The following is a 17,299-nucleotide window of genomic DNA, read 5'->3' as shown; positions in this document are numbered from 1 at the left end:
CCTTCGCAAGCCCAGAACCACTCTCAAAAATGAGGGAGCAAGAGGGATATAGGAGCCAACCACTAAATGAATATGAAAAACAATATTTTTTTATAATTTTTTTTTATCTCAATTTATTATGGACATTGTAGATCGATAAAGCATATTTTATAACATTACACAAGCGCTATTTCCATTTAAAAATCTTTATAATAAAATAAGTTTTAGTCCCAAAAGGCCTTGATCAAAATATAAACTAAAAACATAAATAAGTTCCAGTACAACTGAAGAGTTTATAACAAACGTTAATATACCAGCTTTCGAAAAGTTGAGGTTTTTAAAAAAAAAAAATTCTACAAAAAAATCTTATTCACTTTATTCCAAAATTTAAATGTGAAATAGGTGTTAAAATTACCACTTTCAATAAAAATATAACTCATCTACATAAAATTGCTTCCACATTAAGTTGTAAATAGTAACTTCCCAAAAATGGTTATATCGACTTTAGATAAACAAAATCCTTTTTGTTTTTGTTTAAGAATTTGTCTTTTTCTTAAATATGTTTTCCCATGTTACTCAATCATCCAGAATTGTTAGAAAACAGTTATATTAACAATATCCCCCCAAACTAGAATTTTAACCCCTGAACGTGAACCCTACTGCTCAATGTCACTAAAGAGTGCTTTCCGTATTTGAACTTTCAAATTAATAATAAAACATTTGGGTCGATATGGAAAGCTTATACTGGAGACAGGCAGGTGAATCCATCCCCCAAAAAGAACCCTCCAAGGATTCACACCAAAGAATCGCGATTCAGTAAGAGTCGTTCAGTACTCCATTCTGGTGAATTTCTATAATTAGAGGGGCGGATATATAATTTTATTAAGGACTTTTTTTTTTTTTATTGCTATTACATAGCACTAGGTTGTTGCAGATTTATTTCACGTCAAAGTTTAACTTTTTCACGCCTTATTTAATGTTTTCAAAGTTTATTTAGCTTGTGTCTATATTTCTATAGTGGGTGTTATTATTCATAGTAGAAGGTTAATTATTTGACGTTAAAGAAACGTTCTATATTTTTATGTGATTTTTTGCATTTATTTATTTATTTTTCATTTTTATTTTATTTTAGTATGAATGTGATCATTCATCACTATAATTTCCACCACAACTGTGTGGCAGATAGAAATATCTATCAATAAAGAAAAGTTTCTATTAAAAAAAAAAAAAAGGAAAGGTTCTACAGGACGAGCTCAAATAGAGATAATCTAGAAAGGAGTTTTTGCATGCGTAAGTGAAAGTAGGTAACGGAATCGAATACAATTGATACATTTTCCATTTTAGACAGATTTTCAACCTTCCTCTAAATTTGGACGGAATCTAACAAGCAGTCATTGTAATATACCTGTGCCAAGGAAAAAACGTTTAAGCGTGCCTTAGCGAAAGTAGCTGATAAAATCTACATGGAACAACTACCTGAAGAGATACCTGCCGGCACAAATCTCTGAAATTCTTCAAAATCGGATTAACGGTTCGATGGATTATGCCGATGAACGAGAACTTTACTAGGGGATGAAAGTCAAGACACGGAACAAAATTTCTTTCTTTGTGTCTAAAACAATAATTGATAATACAAATTTTCTATTCTGAGAATATAACTTTTTCTATTTGCGACATGAATACTAAACCTCTCTACCACTTACTTTATTACAACATGAAGCGCGGAAAACGGTTCTTCGTTTCCTGAACAAAACCGCTTATTCTAACCTAATGTGGTTTCAACAAAAAGCTTTTATAATCCAACAAAAATTCTTTCCCCAATTTTACCCTACGTGGAACTTAGTTAGCAACTAGCCTGTAATTTAGCCGCCACACCCACCAGTAAAAACAATTTCAAACGATAACTTCCTCCCCTCCCCCTTATGACGCTTGAAAAAACAAACAGGCAATAATATGACAATTATGTAAAAGGTGTATTTATTGGGATTGTAAATGGATGGCGTAAGACACAAAGGAAGCTATTAGATCCAGATGAGAGAACGCGGGTATATTTCCGGTGATACAGTGGAGCGGATGTTCGTAAAATATAGGTTTGGCTTTGGCAGCCAGTTCCTTTGTGGTGTACGCACCATGTGTGCGGTTAGTCAAGTCTGCGCGAAACAGCATATATACTTAGATCTATATACTGTAATATATAACGAGATAACATTGTACTTCACATGGGCTAAACAAGGCTTTATCATTTTGCAGTTTTCATAAATGGAAAGGAAAAGTACTTTGGAACTTACTTTATCCTTTCTTTTCATTTTCTCGAGAAAAAAATAAACATAAATTAACTTTTACACACAACACGTACTTTCTCATTTTGCAATACTATAATTTTAGGTAGGAAAATTCCATAGAAATAGAAAATATATAAAACAAAGTAACAGGAAAGAACAGGCAACTGCAAAAAAAAATGAATATAAATTATTCATTATTGTTAATATCAATTAACAAATGAGGATAAAACTACTAATCTTAATTGGTAATTAAAATAAAAGACACTTTTAATCAGGAAAACTGTTTACCTCTCACGAGGTACCATAGTCTTCTTGTATCTTACAGAGAAACAATTCCTTAATATTCCCCCATTTTGTCTACTATTGTACGCTACATGGTAATGCCATTGGGAATCTTGAGGCAAAACTAAAACGATTAATATACTGCCAAGTACTATTCGTCTTCAGTAATCCCCAAGGATGCCTCCATCTCCCGATTTTATGAGAAGTTGGAGTGGTTTTACCTTTCCCTACTGTTGTAATTATTTCCTGCCACCCTTCTACCACGTTATCCAATCCCGCCACCCATAATAAATCTCAGATCTTAAATATAAATCCTCTGTTCATTCACGTAAAACCCATTCCCGGTTTTCAGGCTTATAAATAACGGTCCACCGAACTATAGCTTTTGAAAGATCCTTCCTTATCAGACCTCAACCCTTTTGGATTCCATCCGACACTTCAGTACCCTTCCCATCTTCAAATCCTGCTTATTCCATCACTCCCTATTTATCCAGTTCCAATAAAATAAAAAAATATGTTCCTTATTTACATTCTTGGTTTAAAGAATGCTTTATTAATTAGGTAGAAATTTATACTTTCAATTAGTATTACTATTCTAAATATTTTATCTAGAGGTTATTGATAAGATAAGTTTATTTTTTTCTGTTTAATGAATTCAAAGTTATTATATTACGATTTGCAATTTTAATTTACTATGTATTAATTATCTTTTAATTTCATTAGATGCTCCAAAGTCCATTTATATTTTGAGTATTATTATACAAATGGTAGATGCTTCAGAATAAGTTATTCATAATTATTGTTTTAAACAATGACATTTATTGTTACTATAGAACTTCTCTACTTGCTTATAACTTCGTTCTACTTTTAACATGAGTAAAACAGTATATTTCTTGAAATAAAAATCCGGAAGTAATTAATGAAATGTATTTCCAATTAGCAGTTAACAAGCTATATAATTAGTAGTAACTAAACGAAATAATTTATGAAAAATCTGAAGACTGACTAACAAAGCTACTCGCACCTAAATTTTTTTCTTAAGTTAATGTACTTGTTCTGTTCAAGTTTAGCAAAAATTTTATATACTTGAAAAATTTAATTTATAAAAACACCTGAACATTTAAACAATTTCAATTCTTTGATATTTATAGTGAACTTAAAAAGAATGATTGCTAAAAAGCCAATTACACCAAGAACGCGTGAAATTCACATTAAAGCATAAGAAAAACTTGCTAAGCTAAAATTCAATAATAATACGAGAAAAGTAAAAAAAAAAATTTTATACAATCATATCTCCTTTCAGAGAAAATAACTACAGAATTACCATATGCAATATAATGATATGCTGATATCAGTACTGCTTCATTACATAACATTTTACTTTTCCTACGGTCAATGTTTATTATTAAGAAAAAAATTGTGACATAACATTCAAACACTAAAATTGATGAAAGCTTTCACAACACATCTGACTTGATGAGATATCGGGCTGCTTCCTATCAAGCGAGTATGCCTTACGTAAAAACTGGTATATCATAAACTACACGATCAAATTAGAATACATAAACATATGGAATTAGTATGTACTTTATATTTCCTTCAACTGGATAATAAAAAAAAAAACTATTAAAAAAAATACTTCACTCTCGAACCTGTTTTGATGTGGTAGATAAAATAATAATTTAAAAAAAGTTGAACTAGACATCAAATGAATAAGAAAAAGAATCCAATATCGGCAGCCAAATTATTGGTAAATAATTACTAAATGGTTTATTTATCAATAGAATGCAGTTTTAAAACTAAATACCGAATACGGTTTTAAGGTATGTCCATATTTCGGTCAACTAGGAGTATATTTCTTCTTTGGGGCGAAAAGGTAGAAGTCATGACTTAGGCGGGGGGGGGGGAGAATTAAATGGAGGAAACATTATGATTCCTCATTTGATTCCCTCAAGGTGAAAAATTGTGATGGGTTCATTAATATTTGCGCTAAAGGAGTTTTAGCACTTTGAATGTAAATAGTTTTTTTTTTCTTCATAACCACTATTTCTGAATTTCATTTATGGTTTTTAGCATGAATACATATTCTAGTTCTGCACTGTTTCCTTCTTCTGTAGTGGCCTACATTGTTAAGGAGTTTTTGACTTGTGATTTTGTTGTTGCGGGCGTTCGTTGAATTTTATAATGTATTGGTGCACACATTGGCTTTGAAATTTAAACTAAACAAAAAAAAAAACGTATTTCCTAAATAAGTGTACTGGCACGTCGTTTCTGATTTAGGACTAAATAGTATAATGGTATTATAACAAATCATAACGACGAGAAGCTATTTTAATGGATGTAAGAAAATCCAAGAAAAGTTCCTACTTTAATGCATTATGAAAGAACTATGCATGTGTCTTTTCATAATTTTTTTAGGGATATGAATTATATATGGGGACCAGGATAACCGCGTGGGCTTTGATGCTTGCAAAAAATAAAAATTAAGCAACGCCCGCCCACTCCCTAGGGTTTATGAGGCCCGTCAGCCTACTGGATCGCTTTAGACAACAGCGTGTGGCCAAAGATCTCTATGGTCTATAGCACCAAAAAAAATGTACATATTTTAGTTATAAACATTTTTTTTTAAACCTTCAGTCCATGAAATAACGTCATAAATTCACGATTTTTCAGAGTAAACAATTGAAGTTTAAATGCAATATTAATTTCTGTGTAATTATTCAAATTAAAAAATGGCACAGTTGGCCTTGAATCTCCAAAATGAAAACTAATTCAATTTTCACATAATAGCAATTAACCTTGTTGAATTGGCTGAAAAAATACAATTTTTGATAGCATAAATAGTAATTCATAGATGTGAAGTTCTTTCGTCTATTGTTTTTTAACTATTTTTTTCTTTATAATATCACTTTAAAACAGGTTCGAGTGTGCGCTGATTTAAACTTTTCTTAAGGATCGGAATAATGGATCCAAAAACTATTAAGTGTAATTTTTATTTGTATTAATTAGTGAACATTTTACTTTGTTTGAGTAATTTAACATGCAGTTTAATATTAAGAAAATTGAAATCAATTAATCGAACATCACTAACTTAATATAATACCTACTTTTATTTATGCTGATCTAAATGTTAACCGGATGAATACTTGCAGAAACAACATTTTAATGACATGAGTTGGTAACATACCTGCAACAATCAGATATATAAATAGAATCAATGAAGAAACACATAATCAATATTGAATAAATAAACATAAGTGAATATTAGGCACATATACATATGAATAGCCAATTAAACTGAAATAATGAGCTTATCAATAGAATACAAAATCAGGTTGTCATTTTACAGTTTAACTGCATATCTACAATTATATTTTAATAATTTTGTTTTCCAATGTTTTTCCTCTAAGTATTTGGTTACTTTCAGTTGTATGTTGACTCAGAACATACATATTTTGTTAAAACTTTCCAAATGTAATCTATGTACATTTTTTTTTTTCTGTAAATGGTATAATAAATCGTGAAGGTCTATTCTAGCATGCTGTGGTCCTGGAAGACCTGATGAAGGTATAAATACAGGGTAGTGTCATCAGTCCTACGCCTGGTCTGTGAGATGCCACCAATAGGCAACTAGGTTTGGTACGAGTGATTATCCATTTCAAGGGGTCAAACATCCAAGTACTGAATGACCACGCTAGACATTACTCAATTCTTGGTATCTATAACAAACTTCATAGCCCACACAGACACCTTTGCCTCCAAATATATGAATATACACACACACGGGCAAGGAAGCACACATAAAAAAAAAAAAAAATACTTTTGTTCGGTATTTATTAAAAACTTGAGCGAGTTAGTTCAAGTGGTAATTACAGTTATTAGTTATTGTTGGGTAAAAAATACAACTGTAAATAATATTTGTATATATTTATTTAAATTTATATTCTCTAAAAGTGTTCCATATTGAGTTAAGAAAATCATTTTTTCCAAAGGTTTTTCTGTTTTATATAATACTATTTTATTATCGACTGAGCTTCAGGGTTCTTAAAAATATATTTCATCAACAGTCAAGAAAGAAGTTATTAATATGAATATGGACGAAGTAAACATTTTTTTATTGTCTACACAGCTAATTGAATAGCGAAATCACATGGTTTTTCTACAGTTTAACAGATCATAATGAGCTGAAATAAGTTCCGTTGCCTCATATTTCCGATTTTTGGATAAAGAAGCAAAGAGAATTGGTTACAATGGCAGACGAATCCCGCTCAAGATCACACGAACTAGAGGCCAGGCGGGCAATAACATTAATAGCCAAGGACATCTTCCCAAAAATAAATCCTTGGGCAGTTTAATGGCTCTATGATTTTGTTCCATTACTGCTTTTAGTCTGCAATTTACGTCGTTAGCGTGGGGAAAGAGGATGGATGCTTCTATGGATAGAGCTCTGAACTCAAAAACTGAAGAATACTCAACACAATACAAAATCATATTCATGTGTATCGGGGTATAAGGCTAAATTTACTACATACTTAGCGAAATATTATTACTAATGAGAAAGGAGAAAAATCTCTCCAGGCCTATCTGTGAGCTATGTTAATAATTAAAATAATATAAAATAAAATTAATACATCAATAATTATAACATGGATTACTAAAAACGGACAAAGCTAATTTTGATTTTTAAAAAAAATATTCATTTTATTTATGACAGTACAGTATTTAGTATTCAGCGAAAAAAAAACCATAAGAATTATTAATATGCTTAACAAAATAATAATGTTAAAAATTATTTATTCGGAATAATCAAAAGTGAAATTTCATCTACCTACTAAAGTTAATGTAAAACAAAAAGCGTCGACATGTAGTCCAAAATAATATTTGTCAGAATTGAATGCGCAAAAAACAGAACAAAGACCCTTTCACATAGAGTTATTGCTGCAACTGTCATTGAGTATGACACTGCGCCATGACGGCCTTTGCTTTAGTGGCCCACTACTAATCCAGTCATATGGTCGTTAGAAACGGAATATTCTCATGTGATTGTTTCTAGTGGCTTATAAGGTGCGACAGTTTACTATCAAGGTAGTTAACAAGAAAAGGTTCGCCACCATTAGATGAATTCTCCAATATATCAAATTCAGACCAGACCCTGTAATCTGTCAAATGATATTTTTAAAAAAGTCTTAAAATGTACAGTTCTGGTGTGATTGTTTTTAGGGTATTGTGCCGGAAATAATTAACAAAAACCCTTTAAAAAATGGGATTTTTTTATTTTGGCTTTTTTGCTCATAACTTCCCAAATAACTATTTTACGACAAATATGAAAAGAAATCTGAAGTTTTCCAAAATAAAATTTTCGAAAAACACGAGAAATAAACAAAAACCACTAAAATCAGTGTTTGTTTGTTTTATTTATTTTTTTAGTTTTTTCCTCACTGAATTTTATGCAAAAAGGAATCCTATTTTAAAATAAAGATCCGAAAATTATCTACAACTTGTCATTTTTTGTACAATATGTGGAATATGTATTGCGTATAGCTTCTATATTGTGCAATATACAAAAGTAATTACTTATTTTTGGAAAGGACGACAATAATTTCATTTTCAAAAAAAACAATAATTTATAAAAACAGTAAAATTATTTATAATCTATAAAATCATAAAATTTATAATAAAGCCAGATAATATATTACATTTTCTAGCTTATGAAGGTCCAAAATTTATATTGCAATATTTTTTAGGCCTATAACGCATTTACTAAATCCTAGACTCTATTCCAGATCCTAATTTTATTTTAATACACTATTTGATGAAATGTAAATTGGTTGAAGTGTAGGAGATAGTCATTCCATTAAAATTTAAATATAAAAGTTTGTATTTTATTTTATAAAAAGTTTAAGTAATAAAATGTCAAAATATACACAGAAATTATACAAACATGTATGAACATTCCCCTAATTTGATATATAATTTAAAATTGTATGAAAAAAAAAATAAATGTATCAAAATTTGAATTGTTACTGATGATAAATAGAGATCTAATTTATTTCATATCAGCCGGGATTGGGTGTGGTTAGCATTATAATAAAAAAAGGTGTTTTATTATATAAAAACACTATTAAAATAAAAACACATTTATCTCACTATAATTTAGAAATGCCTAAATAAAACATATGAGGGGAACATTTGCGCTGATGAGAAAGATAAGCTGTCGGAAGTAAACAAATGGTAGGTAAACGAGCCCATGTCGATTACGTCAGTACTTCATAATTCATGTCTTCATAGAGGCTGAAAACAATTTGTTTAAACGATATTTGCATAAGCGATCAGAGGTCTAGTGTAAGCAAATTTAATATTCAGTTCACACTTCATCAGGAAATTTATGAATAGTAATTGCTGGGTCTATCCGAGTCCCTAAGAGACAAGTAAATTTTGATAATAGCCTGCTCTCGCTTAATAATCATTCCCCTAACAACGCCAGTTATAAATTTTCATTGATCATGGTATTAGGGTCAGCAAACATTTAAAGGTCTTTCAGGGTGTTGAGAGCAATCAGATATTCATAAGAAACTGTTTGTTAATCAGCATAAATATAAAGAAACAGAAAATAAATATGAATAAAAAAGAAATAGTTTTATTTGAGAAGCTTGTCGTATACTTGTTTGGGAATATTAAAATAATAAATTATGTAGCACTAAGGATTAGTGATGATTCATAATAATAGGTAATTTTTGTCGACTGTTTGCTGTTACTCATTAAAATCGTCATTTTTTCTAATTGCCATATCTAAGTCATGAAACGATAAAGAATTTAAAGAATTTCTATTATTCAGGGTCTAACATTTGCTGTGTCAATGACAATCGTAAACGGTTAAATGTCCTATCGGCTAAATTAAAAACCAACATCCATAAACAATCACTTGGGAAACAAATGATTTTCCACCATTGTACGTGAAATCAATAAGGAAAGTCGCCATGAAAAATCGATTTTATGACAAAACATTTCCAGAATATACTGTTACTACAGGCCTTTAGGCCCCAGACAGGAAATCATGTTTCGTCAGCGAAATTTTTCGGATAAGAGAGCAACCTAATAGCAACTGGCTAGCCTTTTGTCCTCACTAATTTGGGAATGAAAAAAGACCGCCCTAACGATCTGGAAGCGAAAAGGATTTAGAGACCCATATTGAAAATCAATTCGATTACAAATTTAATGAGGTGATCTAAAGAATCAAACCTTTTCATGGAGAGGTTGTATTTCAACGCAGATAAGTTGAAATATAACATTGATAGAAAAATATCAAAGAAGATATAAAGTAGATTAATGATTTTACAGGAAAAAGGTAAATGACTGGGGATTTTACGCTTGTTCCTGAGACGAGTTATGACTGGCAGGTGCGAGCGAAGTATTGGTCTTAGAACGGAAAAATCGCACTGCGCCTGCGTCCACCAGTTTGATGATAACACTATATGAATTTTCTTTACGAGGATATTTATATATTTTTTTAAATATAGGGTACCAGTAAATGTAAGTGGGTCCGCTAATTTGATGATAGCCAAAACCAAAAATATTATGTTAACGTCGATATAATTTTCTATAGACAACATATGTACTTATCTTGTCTTTTATCCAATTGCACTTATTTCTTAGCCCAAAGTGATTAAATCCAAACTGTTTGTTATTACCATATCAGTGGCGTAATAACCACAAATTTAAAAATTTAAATTTTCAATGAAAAAAAGTGATAACGGTCAGTTCCTAAGAATAAAAAATGACGGTCAAAAACTGTAGTTAGTGAAAAATACTGTTTTAAATACAATCAAAATAATTGAAATTTTATCTTGGCAATTCCCTATGATCTGAGAACAATAAAGGTTTAGCTATCCAGAAAGTTTAAATTCATCTTTTCAATAACGTCCGATCAAACCCAAATCCACTAGTCTCAAAGCAATATGCCTACCTACACTAAGGTGTACCCCCTCGAACATTTACTCTTGGGATCAATGTTTATTGAGTTCTCAGAGAACCGTTCTTTGCCAAATCTTAAGCTTTACATGCCCATCGCATTCATCACAATGCTGTCACCTGCATTACATTTACCCCAAGTATAATCACCACATTTAAAAAAAAAAATCCTATTAGAAGGCAATTTTTTGGTTTGTTACGTCCATGAATGTTGGTAATTTTTTTTATTAACTTCAATTTTCCTTTTTATCATGAATTATCATTTTTATATATTTATTTTATCATAATTATTTTTAAATTATAACGTTTTATCTAGTTAGGGGTGTCTTTCGTACGAGATTATACCCCTGCTCCCCCTAATCAACTATTAAAAAAAATATGTAAATGTTATATCAACCATGTAAGGCCTATCAGGCCTATCTGGTATTAAAGAAAAAAAAAGTTCCTGAACGGGAGACGCAAACTGAGCAATTTCTAAACTAAAATAATAACGAGTACTTCCCGCCTTTAACATGGTTTATATGTACTCATCAATTTGTAGTAGGTTTTTTCAAGTCACCGTAAACTCTCAATACTAAAACCTCTCAATCTATTCAAATACATTAATTTCCTCGTATATCTATAGCGCCAAAATCGTTACTGTTGCATAGTAACTACCTGTATATCTAATCTATTTCTAACAATGTAATTTTGTTGCTATAATAACAATATGAAATAGTAAAGAAAATGTCACAAAAAAAAAAATCACTTCTGTATGAATATTTAATGTCAAAAAAATAAGCGCGATTTTACCTTCGAATATAAAAACACAAGCTCACTGTGAAAATGTTAAAATATATCCAAGGCATTAGAACAGATCGTGGTGAGGCAAATAATTCGTTTTATGAAAATTTATGCAACGGCAAGAACTCCAATCAACAAAACAATTAGACCAACTCAGAACTATCAACAATAGACGCTTGTATAACAACAGAAACCAAGCCAGGCGGTCTAAGGTAAAAAATAATATTTTTTAAAGTAAAAATTAATTTCGTTCGTGCTCGGAGATATCGACACGAATTGAATCAAATTATTCGTTATATAAAGATCATTTTCCGAACAGGTCTTGACACCTAATGTTATATAATCTTGGCGAATAACGTCGGCTTAAAAAGGAATAAAGAACGGAAATCGAGACCAATTCCTACAAACAACTATATTCAGGAATTTTTAATGTTGCAACTGAAGAACGGTAATTAGAATGAAAGAATGCTTTGAAGTCAATCTTATAAGGCATTTTCTCCCAAGAGATCAATGTCGGAAAGAAGAAAAAAAACAAAGAAGCAATGTTACTATAAAAGGGCACCGTAAAATAAGGATATATCCGAGTAAGGTTGGTGGTAAAGTGTTTGCTTGTTTCGAGTTCAACAACCAGCGGGGAAGGCTGGTGGCGGGCCTTGTGCTGCTTCTGGCAAGGACTCGCTACCGTTTGCAGGACCTTGGCAACTGCCGGCAAAGAGGAAGTCGCATCTGTCACTGCCATTACAATCCCATATACACTCCCTTACAGATAATTAGTCAAATCAATTGCGCTCCATTAATGTGGCCATTTCAGTATTATGGTTTCTTAGTTCATTAGCGCTCAGACAACAGGTAAACATTCGAAGGGCAAACCGAAACTAAGTAACGCTTGCCTCAAACGGACGAACATTTGTAAGCAGCATCGTTGGTCGTATAGGCAACGAACGAGGGGGTTTACTAACTGTTATTTGATTACATGATAACCCAGGGAAGTTTATTAATTTATCAACGATCTGTTGCAGAGTCAAACCTTCAATAAGAACTATTGCACCAGCAGAAATGAGAAATGAGTCATCAAAATTAAGTTTTGTAAAAGAATAATTATTAAATTGATGACTGAATGTATCAACTTCAAATGCTTTTACATAGTTAGACAGAATAGTTTTAACAAAAAAGGATGTTATTTCTTGCTAAAAGAGCTTTCAACGTTTTGGTCATCTCAAATCCCAGGTTTGACATATATATATTTTGCATACGACGGGGCATCATATAAACATACAAAAGACTTGACTGCTCCAAGATTAGAAAAATGTACTAAGGTAAGTAAATGAAAAAGTAAGCTCTGTTTTTGGTTAGTTTAGAACTAGCCCATATTCCTCATTAATTTTTAATTTGTAATAACATAAATCTATTTGAACGACCATTTAAAAACTATACAATTAGTAGTACTAAAAATTATAGCAATAAGACCCATGGGTCTTAATAACATGGATGTTATTGAAAACAAATTTTTATGTTCTGCAATGCAAAGCAAATTATGAAATGAAAAATATACAAAAATGGTCTTAATTAATCAGTAAAAAAATAATTAGTTAAAATCAACTACTTTCTAACTTTGCCTTCAAATAAATTCCTGATAACCCTCAACAGGGTTGAAAAGAATATGACCTTCGACCATGTTATGTTTGTATTATTAAATTATACACATGTACAGAACAGTTGTGTATTTTTTTTTAATCATAACAATTTAAAGATGAATTGTTTTGTAATCTAACTCGAAATTTGACAATAATGTATTCAACTTCGAACTATAATGGATACAATTAAACAGAGGTGTTAAAAATTAACTAACAAGATTATCTCGTTACGAAGAATTGATCGGAATCATTAATCATTCTATTTTAATTTTTGAACAAAACTTAATTTCCATAATATTACTTCTATAATATAAAATTTTATTTATTTTTTAAACTTCTTTGTTTATTTCCGACTTTTATTCGAACTTTTTATGACACTTACAGCAAGAACTTTCAATTTGATATCATTGGTCAAAACTTTGTTCCAACAAATAAACCTACTGGGATGGTTTTGTATAAATTATTTATTTAAAAACAAAAACTCAACCAAATCGAGATGACATAATATGAATAATGACCACCGATTAAATAAGTACTGAAAATTATTTTATAACATATGGGTATTTAAGACATTGAATACAAAAGTGGTGCAACTCAAACCTTATGAGATGTTTAAAATATATTCAAAAGGAGACTCTATAATGTTTTAATTAAAGGATAATAGTTTTATTTTTGTTAAAACTAGTCGGTCAAGAGCAAATCTTCTACCTAAATGTACTTGAAATATTATTGTTTTCAATTTTTATCAAATTCACACCACGTTTGCTCTTAATAGCACAATTATAACACACCTAATTAGTGATATAGGAAAGAAGGAAAACAATATTTGAAAAACAATCTCGTTATTAGAAGCGATTCAAATGATTGAAGATATATCATTCTAAGCATTACGTGATTTTAACGACGCAGCAACAAATTAGCAACACTTTCGAGGAGAGAAAATTCTCTTTATTTTCCCATTAGCAGTTCTCCCTTTTCCCATTATTCACCATAATTAGGCCTACTTCGCTCCACAAAGAACAAGAAAATTACGATAAATGGTAGACGAGAGGAACGTATAATCTAATCGATAACCTACAGGGAAAATAATTTCCAAAACAGCAAAGCAATATAAAAATTATGAAGACTAAGAAACATATTAATATGGATTTATTTAAAAATTATAATTATTATTTTATATTATTTATTAACTTATTTCGTATAAAGTTGTTCATAAACGTATTATAACGGCAGTATGTTTACGACTATATACACCACAAAATGTTATTTCTACACAATGAAACTTTGAACGAGGTAAATGATTCAGTATACAGTAACAAATCTATTCGTTCATATATTGAACAATTAAATTAATTTATTATAAAACTAAAATACTATTTAAAAATTTAATATACACACTCAGAATGTGGAAGATTGTTCAGCGCTGAAATACTAATAAGTTATAGATCATCTAATTGTTCCTATCATTTACTTTTACTAGACATGAGAGCATTCTTCATGTTCCTATGCTGTTGTGCAATTGTTAGCAATGCTATCTTCATCTTTCTTTACTTTTTTATTTAGTTGTAAAACGAACCTGTGAAGATTACGGTCACTTATATAACTCAGCCATTTTTACAATCAATAAAAGACAAACATAACACTCCACTCTGACAAGGCTCTGAAATATTAACATTACGCCAGTTAATGAACTCACAATCTCAAAATCAACAAAACAGAGTATCACAATAATTCACTTATTACATAAATATATATTTCATTAAGCACTAAGTAAGTCTCTCAAAGGCATACTACATAAATAAATATTTTTTTACAGTACGAAAATGTACCGAGTAACAGTATGCATATAAAGAGGGGTTAAAGACAGACTGATGCATGTCCAATTTTCGACAATTATAAGTGAAGTTCGCTAAATTGTTGAAATAAAAAGTGATTCATACATTTTTTTTTTTCTTTCTTACAAGACATGTTTCTTAACCGCTTATTTCATTTGGACCAATTGCATTGTTTACACTTATTTGCAAATAATAGAATATAATAAAATAACGATTCCCAATCACCTGCTAAGTTTTAAAAAAGGAAAATTTCACATAAATAGAGAAACGAGGGTCACAAAATCACCTTGCTTTTACGCTTCTCGTCACGACACGTAATAATCTGCATTTATTATTCAACACAACGAGCGAATTTCTCAGGAAAACCATTAGAAAGAAAAGGAGAAAATAAACAAGAATATTATCGCTAAAAGCAAGAGGTCTGGTTAGCCTTCAAAATAGGATTATATATTTGAGATATCAAAATCTAAGTAACAGCACTAAAAAAATTAAAAACTTTGCCCTTTGTAAAAAAACACCGATATACGGTCAACAAGACCGATATTATATTAAGAGTTTACAAGTACGGAAGGTTCGTTGTTACTTAATTTTCTGTCAAAATTAAGAGGAAAAGGTAATTTTGCATAAGAAATGTTTTACTACATTATAATTTGCAAAAATCTTTAACAAAAAAAGGATAAAATTAATGAATAACATTTAATTAATTTATAAAGGGTGTATAAATCCATATGACATTAATATAAATGTATTATAAATATATTAGGTTGGTGCATAGGTCGGATTTTTAAATGAATATATGAAATTTCATATCTTTTTTCACATGCTGTGAATATGACACATTTAATCAAAATATGTTCGCTTCAATGCACTATTCTCAGCGGGACTTTAAAGCATAGATGCCTGTATAAAAAAAAATTCTGATCTAAATCAATAGATTCATATATCGATTTTTTTGGCTGTAAAAAAATACAAATGTTGCGGCCGTTTTGAGTCTTCCTCGTGGTTCGTTTCATATTTTTTCAAACTTCGTTCGTTTCATATTTTTTCGATCTTGAACAATATTCTTCCCAACCACGTGATTATATTGCGTGCAGCTTTCAGAGTGTCAGTGTTTCTCCCTCACCCTACTTATACTTATCATTAGTTGTGGTCATTTTGTTTGCGATCTACAGATATGACTTTTATAAGAAGTTGAAATTCTTCCTGGCACCAGGGCACTGATTTCGTATAAAAGGCCCTTTAACGTTCGACTAGTTCCTGAAGGATTCCACCTGAGCAAAGCTGGCGACTTGTTCTGTTCCGTTAGTTCCTACCAGAAAAAACTCTTCAAGGACTTCCTGACCGCAATCACTCTTGCATAATTTCTGATTTTCAACAATCATATCCGTCACTAGATCGTCCTAGTTAAATTATAAGTAATAATTTAAATCAGGCTGACGAATCGATTAACTAGATAGAATACGAAATAAAATATGTTCCAAAAACGTATTTTAAAGTTCTTTTTTTATTTCAAACAAAATTGATAAAGATTTTGGTGGTTAAGCTATTCTATTATTTAGTTCTTATTTACTTATCGTGACCTCGATTGCCTTATTCTGAGTATGACCCCTTGGCATAAAACTTACTATTATTTTTAGGAGAAAGGGAAACGAAGTCCATTTCTCAATAACTGTTTCCTCTTACCACAATGATAAACTATATTAATATTATTTAATAAAAAACTCTTGAATATTATTTTCTGTACATAATAACAATACGTAAACAGCTAAACCACTAATTTTATACTTTTAAGTTAAATATCTACATCTGGACAAACGACTGACATGGAATCCTCATACAAGACTAAAAAGACAAGAAACTGTTCGTCGATTCCGATTATTACAACATTTACTGGACAAACAGTCTAAATTTCCAATCCATTACAAAAGACTGATCTACATGACTATTATAAGGTCTATCTGGATATACGGAGTTCAGCTTTGGAGCTCCACTAAACCATCAAATCTATTCCTTACAGTCCAAAATCCTTCGTAAAATCCTTAATGCTCCTTACTTTTTCACAAATCAAGTCATCCATCAGGACCTCAATATTCTATATGTTGCCGATTTGGCCAGAACCAGATACCATTCCTTCCACAATAAACTTATCAACCACCCTAATCCACTTGTTTCTAACCTGGCTTCTCCTTCATTACCTAATAATTCTCCTAGGCGTCTGAAAAGAAGATGGCCTCAAAATCTCCTCCTTTAGAAATGTTATTGGAGTTCTATCAGTGGGTAGATTCTCCACATGTTTGTATCATGTCACTATGTCACTTACAGCAAATTTACATGTTGTATATATTTGTATACAGTTGTAAATAATAATAAATAAATTATTAAAAAAAAAAGTTAAATATCGAATCAAGATTGAAAACTTTATGCTGTATTGCAATAGGAGCCTCTTATATTACAAGTTATAACATGTTTACAGTTTGTTGAGAGTAACTTGAGACGCAGTCAGATATTAACAAGAAAGGTTAAAGACTCAAAATAC

At 30.6% G+C, this 17,299-nt stretch overlaps 1 protein-coding gene across 6 annotated transcripts in view; it reads right to left on the bottom strand.

Annotated features, from left to right (window-relative positions):
- LOC106677846 (CCR4-NOT transcription complex subunit 6-like) overlaps positions 1–17,299 on the bottom strand; it is a 398,718-nt gene that overhangs the window by 43,992 nt on the left and 337,427 nt on the right. For 4 of the 6 annotated variants that reach the window (XM_014416006.3, XM_014416008.3, XM_014416007.3 and 1 more), the window contains one exon: positions 5,651–5,730. The exons of the other annotated variants lie outside the window; for them this stretch is intronic. In XM_014416006.3, coding sequence (XP_014271492.1) covers positions 5,657–5,730 — 74 coding nt within the window. In that variant the 3' untranslated portion in view covers positions 5,651–5,656. The remainder of the gene's footprint in view (positions 1–5,650; positions 5,731–17,299) is intronic. 6 annotated transcript variants of the gene reach the window in all.

The sequence above is a fragment of the Halyomorpha halys genome, unplaced genomic scaffold, assembly GCF_000696795.3.
Source record: "Halyomorpha halys isolate HHAL.00 unplaced genomic scaffold, Hhal_1.1 Scaffold110.1, whole genome shotgun sequence".
In the NCBI taxonomy this organism is placed as follows: Eukaryota; Metazoa; Arthropoda; class Insecta; order Hemiptera; family Pentatomidae; genus Halyomorpha; species Halyomorpha halys.
Note: the sequence above shows the minus strand (reverse complement) of the source record. Positions and strands in the feature narration are given on the sequence as shown.